Below are 16487 nucleotides of genomic sequence, written 5' to 3'. Positions count from 1 at the left end.
CCCGCCTCGGCCTCCCAAAGTGCTGGGATTACAGGCTTGAGCCACCGCGCCCGGCCAGAGACGCGGTTTTGACATGTGTTGGCCAGGCTGATCTCAAACTCCAGATCTTGTGATCCGCCCACCTCGGCCTCCCAAAAGGCTGGGATTACACCATTTCCCTTTTTTAAAATTTTTATATAAATGATTTTTCGTTAGAGACAGGGTATCAATTTGTTGTCCTGGCTGGTCTCAAACACCTGGCCTCAAGCAATGCTCCTGCCTCAACCTCCCAAAGCACGCCCTTTCACTTTCTACCAGGGTTGTTCTGTGTGACCAGTAGATGTGTTGAAGTGGTAATGTGTCACTTCTGAAGTTTGGTCATTAATGACATGGTGACTTCTCTCTTGCATGTGTTCTGTTTCTCTTGGGCCACTTGCTCTGGGGAAAGCCAGCTGCTAGGACTTGAAAACACACACCCCTGTGAAGAGGCCTGTGTGGTGAGGGACTGTTGCCTCCAGCCTGCAGCTGTGGGAACATGGGAATGAACCTTTAGGAAGTGCATCCTTTGGCCCTCCTCTAGCCTTTAGGTGGCTCAGCCCTGGCTGCATCTTGATGGCAACTTCACGACAGAGTCTGAGCCAGACCACCCAGCCCAGCCTCTCCTGGATTCCAGACCTGCAGGAACCATGAGCCAAACATGGTGTTTTTTTGTTTTCTGAGACAGAGTCTTGCCAGGCACCAGGCTGGAGTGCAGTGGCGCGATCTCGGCTCACTGCAACCTCCACCTCTTGGGTTCAAGCAATTCTCCTGCCTCAGCCTCCCAAGTAGCTGGGACTACAGGCATGCACCACCATGCCCAGTTAATTTTTGTATTTTTAGTAGAGATGGGGTTTTACCATGTTGGCCAGGATGGTATCGATCTCTTGACTTAGTGATCTGCCTGCCTCGGCCTCCCAAAGTGCTGGGATAACAGGCATGAGAGCCACCGCGCCCAGCCGTGTTAGTTGTTTTACACATCTTAAGTTTTGGGACAATTTGTTACACAGCAGTAGATAGCTAATACACCAGCTGTAGGGACTTGGGCAAGTTCCTTGGCCTCTGCATCCCGGTTTCCTCCCTTGTGCCATAAGGGTTGTAGAAATGAGTGAGGAACATGTAAATGCAGCACAGGGCCACACACAGGAGGCAGCCTTCCAGCCCCTCCCGAGATGGTTTTGGTCATCTTTTTGCCCCTCCCTGGATGGACTGCTTGGCCTGAGATCATCCATGGGCCATGGACAGAGGTTCTGGGCAGGAAAGGGTGAGATAAAGAGAGGGCATCAGTCTCCTTCCTCCAGCCTTGGTGCCGGAGAAATGTGCTGGCCCAGGTGAGACATCTGTTCCCTGTGCGGTGTCCTGGAAGGGGCAACTGGACCTGACCCATGGGGAGGTTTCTGTGTGTCTCCAGAGGGCAAAGGGGCTACCTGGTCTGGCTTGCCTTGGGCTTGGCCAAGCATTCTGGCTGCCACTGGGGCCCCCAGGACAACTGGTAACTGTCCTTTCTTCCTTGACCTTCAGCTCTCCCTCTCCCCTGTCCCCTGGTGCCTGCTTAGCTGCTTTCTTCATGGAACAGCCTCCTCTCACCCTTGTCCCTGCCCCTGAAGCTCCTCTACCCTGGGCTCCGTGTTCTAGAGTTCACTGTGTACTAGTTCCTCAAGTTGTTTTTCCTTCACTGCTTCCCTTTTCTCTGTGCATTACTTAAGAACTGCATGGCCATGTGTCGGTATAAAAAAAATAAAGTTGGCCGAGTGCACTGGCTCATGCCTGTAATCCCAGCACTTTGGGAGGCCGAGGCGGGTGGATCACAAGGTCAGGAGTTCTAGAGCAGCCTGGCCAATGCGGTTTCCTATTAAAAATACAAAAAAATTAGCCAGGCATGGTGGCTGGCACCTGTAATCCCAGCTACTTGGGAGGCCGAGGCAGGAGAATTGCTTGAACTGGGAGGTGGAGGTTGCAGTGAACAGAGATTGGGCCACTGACTCCAGGGCAAGACTGCATCAAAAACAACAACGAAAGTTAACCCAGTCGAGCTGGGCGTGGAGGCTAACGCTGTAATCCCAGCACTTTGGGAGGCTGAGGCAGGCAGATCGCTTAAGTTCGAGACCAGCCTGGCTGGTCTCTACAAAAAATACATTTAGCGGAGCTTGGTGGCACATGCCTGTAGTCCCAGGTACTCAGGTGGTTGAGGCAGGAGAATCGCTTGAACCCAGGAGGCGGAGGTTGCAGTGAGCAGAGATCGAGCCACTGCACTCCAGCCTGGGCCAGAGAGCGAGACTCGGTCTCAGAAACAAAAAAACAAAACACAATCCATCATCGACATTAACAACTACAAAGGAAAAAACCGCCACAAAATAATTTATAGGGAAGGACAGAAGTTCTGAATTTGCCTCCGGGACTATCGACAGTGGTAAGATGGGCTTGTTTTCTGTTGTATGAATGTGACTTTATAGCCCAGATTTCCTTCCGTGAAGGCTTGTTGTGAAACTAGCAAAGTTGCGCCTCCGCGTTTACGCAGAGCCGGTTCCGGAGTCGGAGCCTCAGGTTCGAGCCCAGCCCCGCCGCAACCTCGGGCGTGACCTTGGCCGGAGCCCGGTCCCCTCTGAGCCTCAGTTTCCCGGTTTGGGAGCCCGGAATGACAGCTCGCCCCCCCCGCCCCGCCCAGCCCCGCCCCGCGAGCTTCGGGATTGGCTCGCGCGAGGTCCCCCTCCCCAGGCGGAGCCGGCCCTCTCCCGCCCGCCAGGCCCCAACCCGGAAATGCAGCTCGGGGAGGAGGCGGGGCCCACCCGGGCCGTGGCGGAGCGACGGTGGGCGCGGCCAATCAGCGCGGGCGGCGGCGGCGGCGCCGCGGCGGAAGTTCTGCCCCGCGTCGCGCGGGGGCGGGGCGGCGCTGGGGGCGGCGGGCGGCGGGGCGGGCGCAGGATGAGGGCGGCCATTGCTGGGGCTCCGCTGCGGGGAGGAGGACGCTGAAGAGGCGCCGAGCCGCGCAGCGCTGCGGGGGAGGCGCCCGCGCTGACGCGGGGCCCATGGCCAGGACCACCAGCCAGCTGGTGAGCGCGCGGTGGCGGGCTGGGCGCGCCGGTCCGTTACCCCGCCGGCTGCGGCGGCCGCCTGGGTCCGGCGAGGCGGGGCGGCCCGGGGTCCCGAGGGCCGGGCGGCGGCTCACCTGCGGCCAAGCGGCCGGGCTGGGGATGGCGGGCGCCGGCCGAGGGCGCTGCTTGGCTGCGGCGCTGCTTGGCTGGGCCTGGGTTGCGGCGGGCGCTGGCCTGGCCGGGGGCGCTGACAGACGCGCGGAGGGCGGGGGAGGCCGGGAGGTGTCACCCGGCCCGGCGGGTGGAAGTGCCTGGAAAGTTTGTTTTCGGCTAGGTGCAGCCTGGAGTCGAACCTCCGGGGTTACCTTTCGCTTCTGTCGTTAGAGGAACCACCTTCGGCCTCCCCCTGGATTGGGGTCCCGGGCGCCTTCGACTGCGAGAGAAGCAGAAGGTGCGAGTTCTTGCTCAAAGCACCTGATGCGCCTGGGCCCCCGTTTCCAAATTCTTGATGAGGGTGGTGGGGTAAACTCTCCTTTGACGGTCCTGCCAAGGGGCATTTGGGTGCTTTTCCTGCCCGTGGCTGTGCTCAGCGTTGTGGGAAGCCCCTGGGAGGCCGAGTGTTCGGGATCACCCAGGGGAAGTGAGCCTGACAGGTAGGAGGGATTTTAGGGGAAGGACCAAAACAAACCACTTGTTGGGTGAAATGTTTTGCTGAAAGTATCGCTGGTGTTTCTATATTTTCTCTCTGTTGCTAAAAGTATCCCTGATGTTTTTATGTTTTCCATATGCTAAGTTCTAGAGTCTGGGGACGATGGTTTAAGAATTTATGCCTTGTATGCGATGTGTAGTGGCTGATGGAAGAACGTCTACATAGCTTGCAAAGCTTGATTTAAAAGGCAAATATTTTAAATGAAGGAAAATCCAAGAAATTTACTTGATCCCTTATCTTCCAGGATGCGACTTTTTTTTTTTTTTTTTTTTTTTTTTTAAGACGTAGTTTTGCTCTTGTTGCTCAGGCTGTAGTGTAATGGCGAAATGTCGACTCTGAGCGCATACTTTGCCTCTCGGGTTCAAGCAGTTCTTCTGCCTCAGCCTCCTGAATAGCTGGGATTACAAGATTGCGCTACCACGCCTGGCTATTTTGTTGTTGTTGAGATGGAGTCTCACTCCCCTCGCGCAGGCTGGAGTGCAGTGCTCCGATTTCGGGTCACTGCAACCTCGGCCTCCTTGGTTCAAGTGATTCTCCTTACTCAGCCTCCAGAGTAGCTGGGATTTCAGGCACACGCCTCCACGCCCGCCTCATTTTTGTATTTTTTTTGTAGAGTTGAGGTTTCGCCATGTTGGTCAGTCTCGAACTCCTAACTCAGATGATCCACCCTCCTCCGCCTCCCAAAGTGCCAGGATTACAGGTGTCAGCCACTGCGCCCGGCAGCTGCGGCTTTTTGATAGACGTTTTTGATCATTTTGGGGGCGCAGGGGTTGTGAGTTTGAGAATCTGAGGAAAGATACAGGCCCTCTTCTGAGAAAAATGCAGAGTTGACACTGAATTTTGTGACTTCGTCAGGAGGCTCTGGAACCTTCTGCAGCTCACTTGTTGATTTTGTAGAGATACGTTATAATCCAAAGTGTTAAAGAAGGAAAACGGTTCAGTTGAGAAAAATGGTGAAGGGTGAAAGGGATGCCTTTGGCTGTTTCAACATGTGTACCCCGGAGTGCACCAGCTAACATGCAAAAACATGAATTAGGCTGCTTGGTCAGGCTCAGTTGAGGCTGGGGTGTACAGTCATGGTGAAGTTTGTGAGGTTAACTTGCACCCAGTGACGCTGTCTCAAAGCAAGGTGTGTATTTGGTGGCATTCATTGGAAGAGGAAAGAGCAATTTTTTTTTTTTTTTTTGAGACTGAGTCTCTCTCTGTCCCCCAGGCTGGAACGCAGTGGCGCAGTCTCGGCTCACTTCAACCTCTGCCTCCTCGGTTCAAGCAATTCTTCTGCCTCAGCCTCCTGAGTAGCTGGGACTACAGGCCCACGCCACCACCCCCAGCTAATTTTTGTATTTTTAGTAGAGACAGGTTTTCACCATATTGGCCAGGCGGGTCTGGAAATCCTGACCTCGTGATCTGCCTGCCTCGGCCTCCCAAAGTGCTGGGATTACAGATGTGAACCACCGCGCCGGGCCTGAGCACATTTTCTCATGGCCATAGCAGTTCCACATGATGGACATTTAATATCTGCAGTTTTCTTCACCTAGGCAGCTTTTTTTTTGCACAAAATCACTGAATCCAGTGAGCAAGAATGATAGAATACAAGATAGATTTTCCATGTGAGGAAATGTCAGGAATGAGGCTTTTGCATCTCTGTCAGCTGAATTCCCCGATGTGTATGTATGTGACAATATGCCGTGTTTCCTGTCCGTAATGGTAGAGGTAGCCCTAATCCTGGATAGTCACCTGAGGACGGACGGACCTTCGGGTTCAAGTGGATTTGCATCTGGACTTTAGGGTGGCCCTGTATGAGAAACCAGCCCCCTTCCCAGTGAACTTGCCCGTGTCTGTACTGTAGACAGCCAGCAGGGGGAGCAGTGCGCGTGTAAAGGCAGGCAGTGGCCTGGCCCAGTCTGATGCTAAGTGGGGCAGAGGTTGTGAGTACCATTTCTTGAGCTGGCTACTCAAGACAGGCGCTTTCCTAGGTACTTTGACACCTCATTTCAAGGTAGGTGTTGTTCCCATCTTACAGGTGCAGAAGGTGAGCTGCAGCGACATTAAGTACCTGCCTCATAAGGGGTTGAGACTCTAGGGTCACCGTGCCCCTCACGTTTGGAACCCCCCAGGGAGGGTCTGCCAGACAGCTCAGCCCAGCACTCTTGTGTAAGAAAGTCTTCAGTGCCACTGCCCAGGATGTCTTCCTGGGGCAGTTGGGCCTGAATGTCTTGACCATGCCGTGCTGGAAGCAGGAGGGGTATCTTCATGTGGAAGAACTGTACATTTTTTTTTGGGCAGATGGCTGAACTCTGTGACCCTGGGGCCTGTTTCAGCCTCCTGCTGTCAGAAAGCAGCTGTTTGGACAGAGGCTGTGATTTGGCCTTGTTTGAGGTCAGTACTCCGAATGGGTGAGGCTTGGAATCCTCCCTTTGGAAAAAAGAAACGTAATGATTTTGCTGAAGGTAGAATTGGGGAACTAGGCAGAGTGGCCTCCTGCACTCCCTAGGGTGGTTCTGTCTTTTGCAAAGGTGGCTGCATCTTTAGGAGAAGGCGAGGGGAGAAGCAGAGAGCATGGAGAGAAGTGGCTTTCAATTTTCTTCCTCCTTTTGGGGAATTCTTCTTATGTGGCTGGTCTGGTGCATAGTGTGATGTGTTCCTGTCCCCAGCGATGCCCCAACAGCCAGTCCAAGCTGAGTCCAGAGCTGGTAAGGTGAGGTCCCAGTACTAAGAGGGAGGTGGTTTGTTCTGCTCTTCTGAGATGTGTTTTATGAGAAGGATCCAACAGCAGTCTGCAGAGATCTGGGGCCTGAAAAGGGCAGGTCTTCTTGGCAGGCCCTCCAGACTGCCTTCAGCACGGTTTTGGAGAGGAACAGGTAGTGTTCTCCTTTTCAGTGTATGTCCTCATCCCCTTAGCCACCTGACCCAGGGTTTAGATGCTCCAGGGCAGCTGATTGACACTGGTGGGAGATGGAGTCGGGCAAGCGGTGATGAACTGGGAAGTGTTGCAGAAATGAGGGGACAAGCGTGGCCAGTCCCTTCTGAGAGGATGTGTTTGGAAGAGAGTGGGTATTAGCGTGGCACTTTCCCCTTCCCGAGAGGCATCTTCTGTGGAAATGGACTTGGACAGGATGCCACATGGTGCTGCAGTTCTGTGGGGAGGCAGGTTGTGGCTGCAGAGGAGTACTGGGTACAGAAACAGCCCCCCGAGCCGGTGCGAGGGCCAGGGTGCTGCGTGCCACTCCGCGCCTGCCATGCGATGACAGGTGGTTGCCAGGCTGCACAGCGCAGTTGTTTTGAAGGCATGTTCAAAGGGCAGGGTGCTGGGAGGAAGTGCTGGCGTGAAAACTTCAAGTTTTGGACATATATTGCTCAGGTTTTTTCAGCCATGCATTCTTCTATAACAGAATTGCATTATTCACTTGCTCAGTGTGATACCAGGTCCTTTAAAAAATTACTTGAATATTGAGAACAGGTTGTATGTTCCGTGTCTAGCTGTTAGATCCCAGGCAGGGCACGTTTTCTCAAAGACTGATGAGGAATGGGTTCTGTGTGTTCTCTTCTCTCTCAGCGAGGAGAAAGGCCTGTTTGGGTTCATGATGATTGTTGGGATCTATTTTCTGTACCTGATGTTGGTTGCACAAAGCCTGTTTCCATTCTCTTAGTCTAGACAGTTTTCCTGATATTTAAACCGGAATTTTTACTCCAAGAAATTCCAGGACTCTTTGAACGTGTTAAGAGAATTACTCAATTCATTATAGAAGATTGACATTTCTGGGCTTCACATCCCTTATAAGAACACCTGATTCTGGTTTCTGTTTGTTTGTTTGTCTATTTATTTATTTGAGGCAGAGTCTTGCTGTGTCATGCAGGCCGGAGTACAGTGGCACTATCTCGGCTCACTGCAACCTCTGCCTCCTGGTTCAAGGGATTCTTGTGCCTCAGCCTCCCGAATAGCTGGGATTACAGGTGTGCAACCACCTATATTATTGATTGATTGATTGAGATGGAGGTCTTGCTGTGTTGCCAGGGCTAGTCTCAAATTTCTGGGCTTAAGGGATCCTCCCGTCCCGGCCTCCCACAGTGCTGGGATCAGAGGCATGAGCCACCACGCCCAGCCTGGTTTCTGTTTGAAGAGTTGGATTATACAAGGGCCCACAGAATTGCCAACAGTACTATAGAGCTTGAGTATGAAGAAGATGGACAAGCCTGACATTAGCAGCTCACTGTTGAGCACATGGCCCCCTGCAGAATAAACAAGTGTGTGGTTTTCATCTGGTGAAGGTGGGCATGTAGTTCCTGGACAGCCCAGTGACTTTCTTCATCCCACAAACAAGATCAGATGCCCTCTATATCAGCCACCGTGCCGGAGACTGGCCCAATCTGTGTTTCAGATCAGCTCGCAGCCTGCAGGGAATGGAAATACTTAAAGATGAGGTTTGAAGGTGTGTCTGGAGGCCAAGGATGTTCTGGCGGTTCGCGTCTCCCGCGTGTTTATGGAGCTAGTGACAGGTCCTCCCATGCTGGAGAGGGCTGAGGAGAGGCTATGTGCCTCAGCAGTATGCCAGTCAGGATTCATCTGGCTACGGGCTTAGTTTTTACAATAAGTTCTTTGTTGAAGTCCCATTCTTCAACCTGTTTTTTCCCTTTTGGAGTTAATTTGACTGCAGTAGGACGGGGTTGTAGCCCAAAGTGACAGCTGTGCATTGAATGCCTTCAGAAAAGGCTGATGAGATTTGCAGGGAAGACTCGAAGCCTCGCTGAAATGCTCCTGGCATGCGTTGACCTGCAGTGACACGTGGGAAAGGGGCCCCCACTTTTCAGCTCTTCCTCGGTGATTCCAGTAGCCCCGGGGGTGGGAGAAGGGACAGGACCTTGCTCCTGAGTCTTGGGTGTGGTGACTCTCTCCCCTTGCTGCGTTAGTGCGGCCCTCAGTGCTGCGGCCTCAGTTGCTGTCCCTCCAGGCGGTGCTCCGTCAACGCGGCCCTCACTCCGCACTGCCACTGCCGCACGATGCTGCCTTCTCCTCACTCTGGCCATTGCCACTGCCCTTTCTGCTTCCCCTTTTCTGGTGAAGGAGGGCTCCAAGGACTTGCTGGCTGGTCCCCAGGTGCCAGCCCTCCTGCACCTCCCCCTCCTCTCCTGGCCTGTCACTTTATTCCTCCTCCGAGGGGGCCCGGTCTCGGGTGCCCTGCCATGGCCTCTCTTTCCAGTCTTCGCGGCACAGAGGGTCCAGGGTGTTCCTTGCAGCCCTGTTCTCAGCAGTTCTTGTCTTCACCAGGCTTTTCCTCCTTGCGTGGAGAAATTTCCCTACGTGGAAACACTCATGGCTGTACAGTCTTTTCTGACCAATCTCCTGCTTTTTGTTGTTGTTGTTGTTATTGTTGAGATGGAGTCTTGCTTTGTCGCCCAGGCTGGAGTGCATTGCAGAGAAAATGGTAGTACTTTGAGTTTGCAAACGGAAGCTGGAACTCAGTACAGGTGGGAACATAGCACCTATTGTTGCTGAGGTGGGGCGGCAGTCAGCTGCCATTGTGTGTTCAAAGAGAGACTGATTCAACAGTTCAGCTTCTGGGAATTTAAGCTTGGAAAATAAGGTGCATGCAAAGATTTTGCTCCTGGAGTATATTCATCACAGCTTTGAAATAGGGGAGAATTAGAAATATCCTGATTTCCCCTCAGCCAGAGATAGGTTGAAACATTGTGGTGAGCCTGTGTTGTCCCTCAGGCTCTGTGGAAATGGGTTCCAGGACCTCTCCCAGACACCAGAATCAGAGGGTGCTGAAGTCCCTGACTCCGAGGCGGTGTAGTGTTTGCATGTCACCTGTGCACTCCCTCCTGTGCACTTTGTCGTTGCTAGATTGCATGCAATGCCTAATGCAATGTAAATGCTATGTAAATAGTTGCTGTACTACATTGTTTCGGGAATGATGACAAGAAAAAAAGCCTGCACATGTTCCGTATGGATGCAATTTCTTTTTTCCTTATATTTTCTATCCACTGTTGGTTGAATCCATGCATGTGGGGTCAGCCTATGGATGGGGAGGGCCGACTGTACTTTCCCGACAGGTGGTTGCAAAGCAGCATGCCCAGTGTCACTTTTTCAGGCCCAGGAAGAAGCGTGGAGGGAGGTTCCCGCAGAAACATTAGCAGTGGTTCAGTGGTTTGCTGGGCCCAGTGGGATGAGGACCTGGCAGTCAGCTGGCAGTGGGGAAACAGTGGTGAATAAGGTAGGTCTGGCTCTGTCCCCTGGAGCTTACTGAAGTGAGGATGAACCTTTCTCTACTAATTGTTATTCTGAAAATGTCAAAAGTAAAGAGTTGAAAGCATAGTACAGTGAATATCCCTAGCCCTTTCACCTGTATTCTACTAGTTGCTAACTTTTTCCATATTCGCTTGTATATGTTAACTCCTCAGCTCCAAAATTTTTTTCTGTTATTTTTATTATTTGAAAATAAGTCACATGTGATAGTATTTCAGCCTAGAATCCTTCTCAGCTTCTGAGCTTAGAAGCTGTCTCCTGTACAGCCTCATCATCATCACATCTGAGATAGCATTAACATTGCATTTTTCTTTTTGAGGTGGAATCTCGTGGTGTTGCCCAGGCTGCAGTGTAGTAATGTGATCTTGGCTCACTGCAACCTCCGCCTCGTGGGCTCAAGTGATTCTCCACCATGCCTGGCTAATTTTTGTATTTTTAGTAGAGACGGGGTTTCACCATGTTGGTCAGGCTGGTCTCGAACTACTGACGTGGTGATCAGTCTGCCTTGGCCTCCCAAAGTGCTAGGATTACAGGCATAAGCCACTGCGCCTGGCCAACTAAAGGGTCATCCGTAATTCCTTCTTCTTCTTTTTTTAAAAATAGGCTTTATATTTTGAATAGTTTTTTTAATGTAGAGATGGAGCCTCACTATGTTGCCAAGGCTAGTTTCGAACTCCTGGCCTCAAGTATCCTCCCGCCTTGGTCTCCCCAAGTGCTTGGGTTACAGGTGTGAGCCACCTCATGTGGCCTAGAACAGTTTTAGATTTATGGAACAATTGAAAAGATAATGCAGAGGGTTGCCCAATACTCTGCACCCTGTTTCCTTGGGTACTAAAATCTTGAATTAGTGTCGTATATTTGTTACAAGTAACGAACCAATATTAATACAGAATAAAGTCCATACGTTTTTCACACTTCCTTAGTTTTTACGTCATGTCCTCCTTCTGTCCCAGGATCCCCCCTCCAGGATCTCCCATGACAGGGTTCGTCTTGGCTGTTACGCTTTCTCCAACTTCCCTTGTTTTCTGATGACCTAAATGATTTTGAGTGGTGCTGAGACTGGAGTTACAGGCTTTTGGGAGGAAGAGCATAGAAGTTGTGCCCTGTTGATTGGGTCACATCAAGGGTCTGTGCCGTGAGAGTGCTATGTCTGCGTGATGTTGACCTTGGCCACGTCACTGAGGCGGTACTTGTCAGATTTTTCCCTGTGAAGTCACTCCCTGCCTTTCATACTGTGCTCTTTGGAAGAAAGCCACCACGTGCACCCACACCTGCAAGGGGGAGTTGTGTTCTCCACGTACATTTTGTCAGAATGTACTGATTTATATGCTGTGAGCATGTTTACTGATTACAACTAATTTAATATCAGTACACAGAAGCTTTGGTGCATTGGTTCTGGGTAGGTTTAGGGCATTGTAGAAGATCACTAATGAAGAAAAGAAAGTGATGGTTAGTTCTCTTAGCCTGTCTTTGAATTTTTTTTTTTTTTTTGATGGCAGAGTCTTGCTCTGTCACCCAGGCTGGAGTACAGTGGTGCGATCTTGGCTCACTGCAACCTCCGCCTCTTATTGTTCAGGCGATTCTCCTGCCTCAGCCTCTCGAGTAGCTGGGATTACAAGTGCACACTACCACGCCCAGCTAATCGAGAGGCTGAGGCAGGAGATTGAGCTGGAGCCTGGCTCTATCCAGGCTGGAGTGCAATGGTGTGATCTTGGCTCACTGCAACCTCTGTCCCCAGGTTTCTGGTGATTCTCCTGCCTCAGCCTTCCAAGTAGCTGGGATTACAGACTTGCACCACCACACTCGGCTATTTTTTTTGTATTTTTAGTAGAGATGGGGTTTCACCATGTTGGCCAGGCTGGTGTCAAACTGCTGACCTCAGGTGATCCACCCGCCTCGGCCTCCCAAAGTGCTGGGATTACAGGTGTGGGATTACAGGACTACTGTGTTCACCCCGTAACCACTTCTAAACCACCTGGGGCCCGTCCTCACTTTTCTTACCCCAGACACACAAAGCTCAGCACCAGCAGCATCTGCACAGGAGAGCTTGCTAAGGTTTTTTTTTTTTTAATCCATCATTTTGAGCTTGAGACTTTTTTGGAATGAGAATAAAATAAAAACTGTGGCCTGCCTGCAGCGTTAGGTGCCTGGAGTTAGTGAAGTGAAGGTGAGATCCCAGACTGGCCCACTGCCCTCCCTTTTCTTCATGTCTCTGGTAACTAAACTCCACAGTGGGGGTTGGTTAGAGGTGCGGATGAATGTCATGCCTGACAAAATAGCTCTTCTCTGCACGCTGATGATGATGTGAAGTTTTACTCTAGAGTTAGCTGTTAACGTTACATTGGGATAAGGTCTCTCTGTATCTCTGTTGCCTGTTAACTGTCCCCAAGAAGAAACTGTTTACATCTTGCAGATGAGGAGTCCAGGAAGGGGGAATGTGTGTTTCTGTGTCATTTCAGGTGTCAGATAGGCATGCTTGGTTAGAAATCTCCTGGGTCTCTCTTACATGTTTGTAAATCCCCTAGAGGGGTGTTCCTGCCATGTGATATTCATATGGCCAGCGACATTCTAGGGGCTGGTTTTTGTGTTTTTATTATTTCAAGGAGAGAGTAGCTTCTGAAGATTCAAGACCAAAGTCCTGCCAGGCAGAGTGTCTCACACCTGTAATCTCGGCACCTTGGGAGGCCAAGGAGAATTGCTTGAACCTGGGAGGTAGAGGTTGCAGTGAGCTGAGAGCGTACCACTGCACTCCAGCCTGGTGACAGAGTAAAATTCAGTCTCAAAAATAAAAATCCACCAAAGTCTGACCACACTGATTTGGCATTTTCCTGAGAGGGTCTCCCATTAGCATTACTGGAACAGTATTCCAGGTTTCTGTGGGTGTGCATGTGTCTATGGGAGACTTCAGGGTCTTCAGGAACTGTGTGTGGCATTCTAGCAGTCCTTTTGCTGCTCACAGAGACACAGCACCTCGCCTGTGGAGACGCTGTTGATGTGGGGAATACAGAGCCCTGGTCCCGCAGGGACACAGAGCAACACCGTCCCTGCTGAAGCTGAAGGACAGAGGAGGAGAGGGCAGAGCTGATGGGCCATTGTAAGCTAGGGACCAGTGACCAGTGCTGCCTCAGCAACTGCAGGCTGGGATGTGCTGGGAATTCCCAGCCCAGCAGAACACAGATTGTCCATGAAGGGGAGAGGCAGGCCAGCCAGTGGGGACAAGGAGGGGCAGTGGGGCTAGAACCCCAGAGATAGGGTACCTGTGCACAGCAGATTTCCCCGTGTTTGGGCTGTTAGTCTTGGGGACCCAGGACATTTCCTGTAGACAGGTGGGGAGGTGCTCCGCGCCAGCTGGCCTTAGGTGTCACTCTCATTCCCAAACTGGGTTGTGGCAGAGATGTTTCCAGAATGAACTGAATTGCCAGTGGAAGATTCATATTTAAATGGTATATAAGAAATGTGACTACTTCACATTAGAAACTCAGTTTTTCTTAGTTCTTAACTTTAATTATGTTAAATTAATTTTAGGAAAACAGAAGGCAAGAGCCTGTTGATAGTTTCTAAGAATAGGTTTCATTAAGTAAAGCTTTTAAATGCATAGTCACTCTACATTTTATCTAAGGTTATTGGACTGTGAAGTGGAATCTTACAAGTGTACAGATTGGATTAATTGTCTGGGATGTGCTGCTGTTTTTCTGATACAGCTCCAATAGTTAATTATTTCTGCCCACAACATAGATCTGCATCTAGAAGATACTAGTTTCTTCATCTACTCATTAGTAAATGCTCATGATTCCTTGAGGCCTTTTTGAATGAATGGACTGATGAACCTGAAAGTTCAAAAAGGGTTATGAGCCCATGTGGTCTCACCAGCGTCCACTGATGACTTAGTGGCTCCACGTGGGGGACATTGGTAAAGTCCTTCCAAGGTCCCGCACACCAGGAGCTCCCTCCAGCATCCTCTGAGTGTCTTGGGTGTGGGTCCTGCTGACCCTGCCCAGGCTGCCCTTTGCCCTCTGCAGCTGTCAGGCTTACTGGTTATAGGGAACCTAGATCTGTCCTTCATTTACTGAGAGGTCATTCCTGTTAACATGTTGATATCTTTTCTTTCCCCTTTTTTTTTTTTTTTTTTTTAGCTGGAGTCTCACCCTATTGCAGCTAGAGTGCAGTGGCGTGATCTCAGCTCACTGCAACCTCCACCTTCCAGGTTCAAGCGATTCTCCAGCCTCCTGAGTAGCTGGGATTACAGGCATGTGCCACCACATCGGCTAATTTTTGTATTTTTAGTAGAGATGGGGTTTCACCATGTTGGCCAGGCTGGTTTAGAACTCCTGACCTCAAATGATCCTTCCACCTCGGCCTCCCCAAGTGCTGGGATTAAAGGAGTGAGCCATTGTGCCCAGCCTTTTTTTTTTTTTTTTTTTTTGAGACAGAGTTTTGTTCTTGTCACCCAGGCTAGAGTGCAGTGGCACAATCTCAGCTCACTACAACCTCTGCCTCCCGGGTTCAAGCGATTCTTGTGCCTCAGCCTCCCAGGTAGCTAGGATTATAGGTGTCCACCACCACGCCGGGCTAATTTTTGTATTTTTAGTAGACAGGATTTCACCTTGTTGGCCAGGCTGGTCTTGAACTCCTGACTTCAGGTGATCTACTACTCTTCTCTGCCTCCCAAAGTGCTGGGATTACAGGGGTGAGCCACTGTACCCAGTCGATTATCTTTTCCTTCTTTTTTTTTTTTTTTTTTTGTTTCACCATGTTGACCAGGATGGTCTCGATCTCTTGACCTCGTGATCCACCCGCCTCGGCCTCCCAAAGTGCTGGGATTACAGGCTTGAGCCACCGCGCCCGGCCTCTCCTTTCTTTCTTAACCAGAGTGGGGCATGGTTTTGTCTCCTGCGGTTTCCACTTAACATTGTGCACGTAGCACTTCACTTTCATTGGCTACATAATGTTCTTTTGTGTGGGTGAGCAATTGTCCTGCCCTTGAAACATTCACATAGGTTGTTACAGTTGCTAGGAGTAACTTCTGAATGAATATTTTAGTCATATACGTGTTAGTTTGATTTCTGACTGTATCGCCTAGATACCCTGTAGGGGAATGGTCAGGTCAGAAGGGTGTGGCCTGCTGTGTGGCCAGGCACTAAGGACTAGGTGCTGTAGTTTTGCCCTGGCCCCTCCTGATTCCCTGGGGAACACACAGCATCAGATAGGCATATCGCTCCTCATCGGAGGGCTGGGAGTGTGGGCTCTGCAGTTGCATTCTGCTTAAGAACTGCTTGTGACTTCCCTGTGGAATGTTTGACTGGACAGAAGCCTGCTGTATACCTCCATGTCCCCATCTGTAGAAAGGGTGCTGATGGTACCCACCCCCAGAGTCGTTTTGAGGACTAACCATGATACTACATGTAAAATGCTCAGAAGAAAGTGTGGCAAGCAGCAGTTAATAAATGTTATTTTTAGTAGAAAAAAACGGCATTTTATTTATTTTAAACTACAGCATTTAAAGTTAGATGGAGATGGCTGTGGGAGTACAGATTGAGTCGCTGCCCTTGAGGTCACCCCAGCACTGTTCCCCCTCCCTTTGTGGAGAAATAGAAACAGCCTTCCTCCGGCCCCCACCTGTTGCTGGGGTTCCACGCTGGTTGGAGCGAGGTGCGTTTTGCTGAGTTGCACGGCAGGAGAGCATTGGTGACCACTTGCCTGGTGTGGGCTAGCTCCCCGTTTGCCTGTGGTCAAGGACCAGTGTGGGCAGACCCTTTGAGCATGGGTTGGTGGTGTGAGGACACCAAGATTTCCCTCTGACACAGGGTATCCCCTGTGAGCCACCCGCCGGACTCCACAAAGTGCTTCATGGTCCTGTCTGGTGTGGGGCCCGCAGCCCTTGCAGGTGGGCCTGTGTCATTAGCCTCATTTTATAGAAGAGCCTTTATGGGTCGGAGAGGGGGTGGCTTACCCACAGGTAAGCGGTAAGCGTAGAACTCGACTGGGGCATTGGTGTTGCTACTCCACCACAGTTGTCCTTAGCGGTGGCAGCCTGAAGGGTGGGGAAGGTAGCAGCAGTCACTCCCTAACACCCCCATCTCCACCTGGTTTTCTGTGCTGGGCCTAGCTTTGTGGAGTTTCCTGGGGTGAGAGGAAGTTTCTACCGGATGTTCTTTGCCAGTGAACACGACTGACCTGAGGGCAGTATCCCTTTGCGAATGAGCTGGTTGGATTGTGGCAGCCTCTCACAACTTTCATCTTGGGGCCTGGAGAAGGCTGTTCCTGCTTGCCACGTGTGAGAGTGTATGTGCACTTGCGAGCTGGCTGTACCTGTCTCAGTGCATTCCCAGGCTCCAGAGCAGACGCTGCCATTTAAAGGTAGCTTAGCGTTTTGTTTGGGATCCTTTCTCTTGCTGGCTGCAGTGTTCAGCTGCATGACAGCATCTTGACCACAGGAGGTGCCCTGATTTTCATCTTTTTTTTAAACTTTTTTTTTTTTTTTTTT

The 16487-nt window shown here is 51.0% G+C and overlaps 2 protein-coding genes across 5 annotated transcripts in view; one reads left to right on the top strand and one right to left on the bottom strand.

Annotated features, from left to right (window-relative positions):
- The window catches only part of CEMP1 (cementum protein 1), an 8220-nt gene extending 5269 nt beyond the window's left edge, over positions 1 to 2951 (bottom strand). Inside the window, 1 exon segment of the mRNA XM_032268087.1 lies at positions 2802 to 2951. Coding sequence (XP_032123978.1) covers positions 2802 to 2951 — 150 coding nt within the window.
- Positions 2895 to 16487, top strand: part of PDPK1 (3-phosphoinositide dependent protein kinase 1) — an 80107-nt gene continuing 66514 nt past the window's right edge. For 2 of the 4 annotated variants that reach the window (XM_032268145.1, XM_032268143.1), the window contains exons 1-2: positions 2928 to 3065; positions 9849 to 9971. In XM_032268145.1, coding sequence (XP_032124036.1) covers positions 3042 to 3065; positions 9849 to 9971 — 147 coding nt within the window. In that variant the 5' untranslated portion in view covers positions 2928 to 3041. Of the gene's footprint in view, positions 3066 to 9848; positions 9972 to 16487 lie in introns of all 4 variants that reach the window. The other 2 variants (XM_032268144.1, XM_032268146.1) reach the window with 2 other exon arrangements.

The sequence above is a fragment of the Sapajus apella genome, unplaced genomic scaffold, assembly GCF_009761245.1.
Source record: "Sapajus apella isolate SASKATOON/1434 unplaced genomic scaffold, GSC_monkey_1.0 scaffold175, whole genome shotgun sequence".
NCBI classification, from domain to species: Eukaryota; Metazoa; Chordata; class Mammalia; order Primates; family Cebidae; genus Sapajus; species Sapajus apella.
Note: the sequence above shows the minus strand (reverse complement) of the source record. Positions and strands in the feature narration are given on the sequence as shown.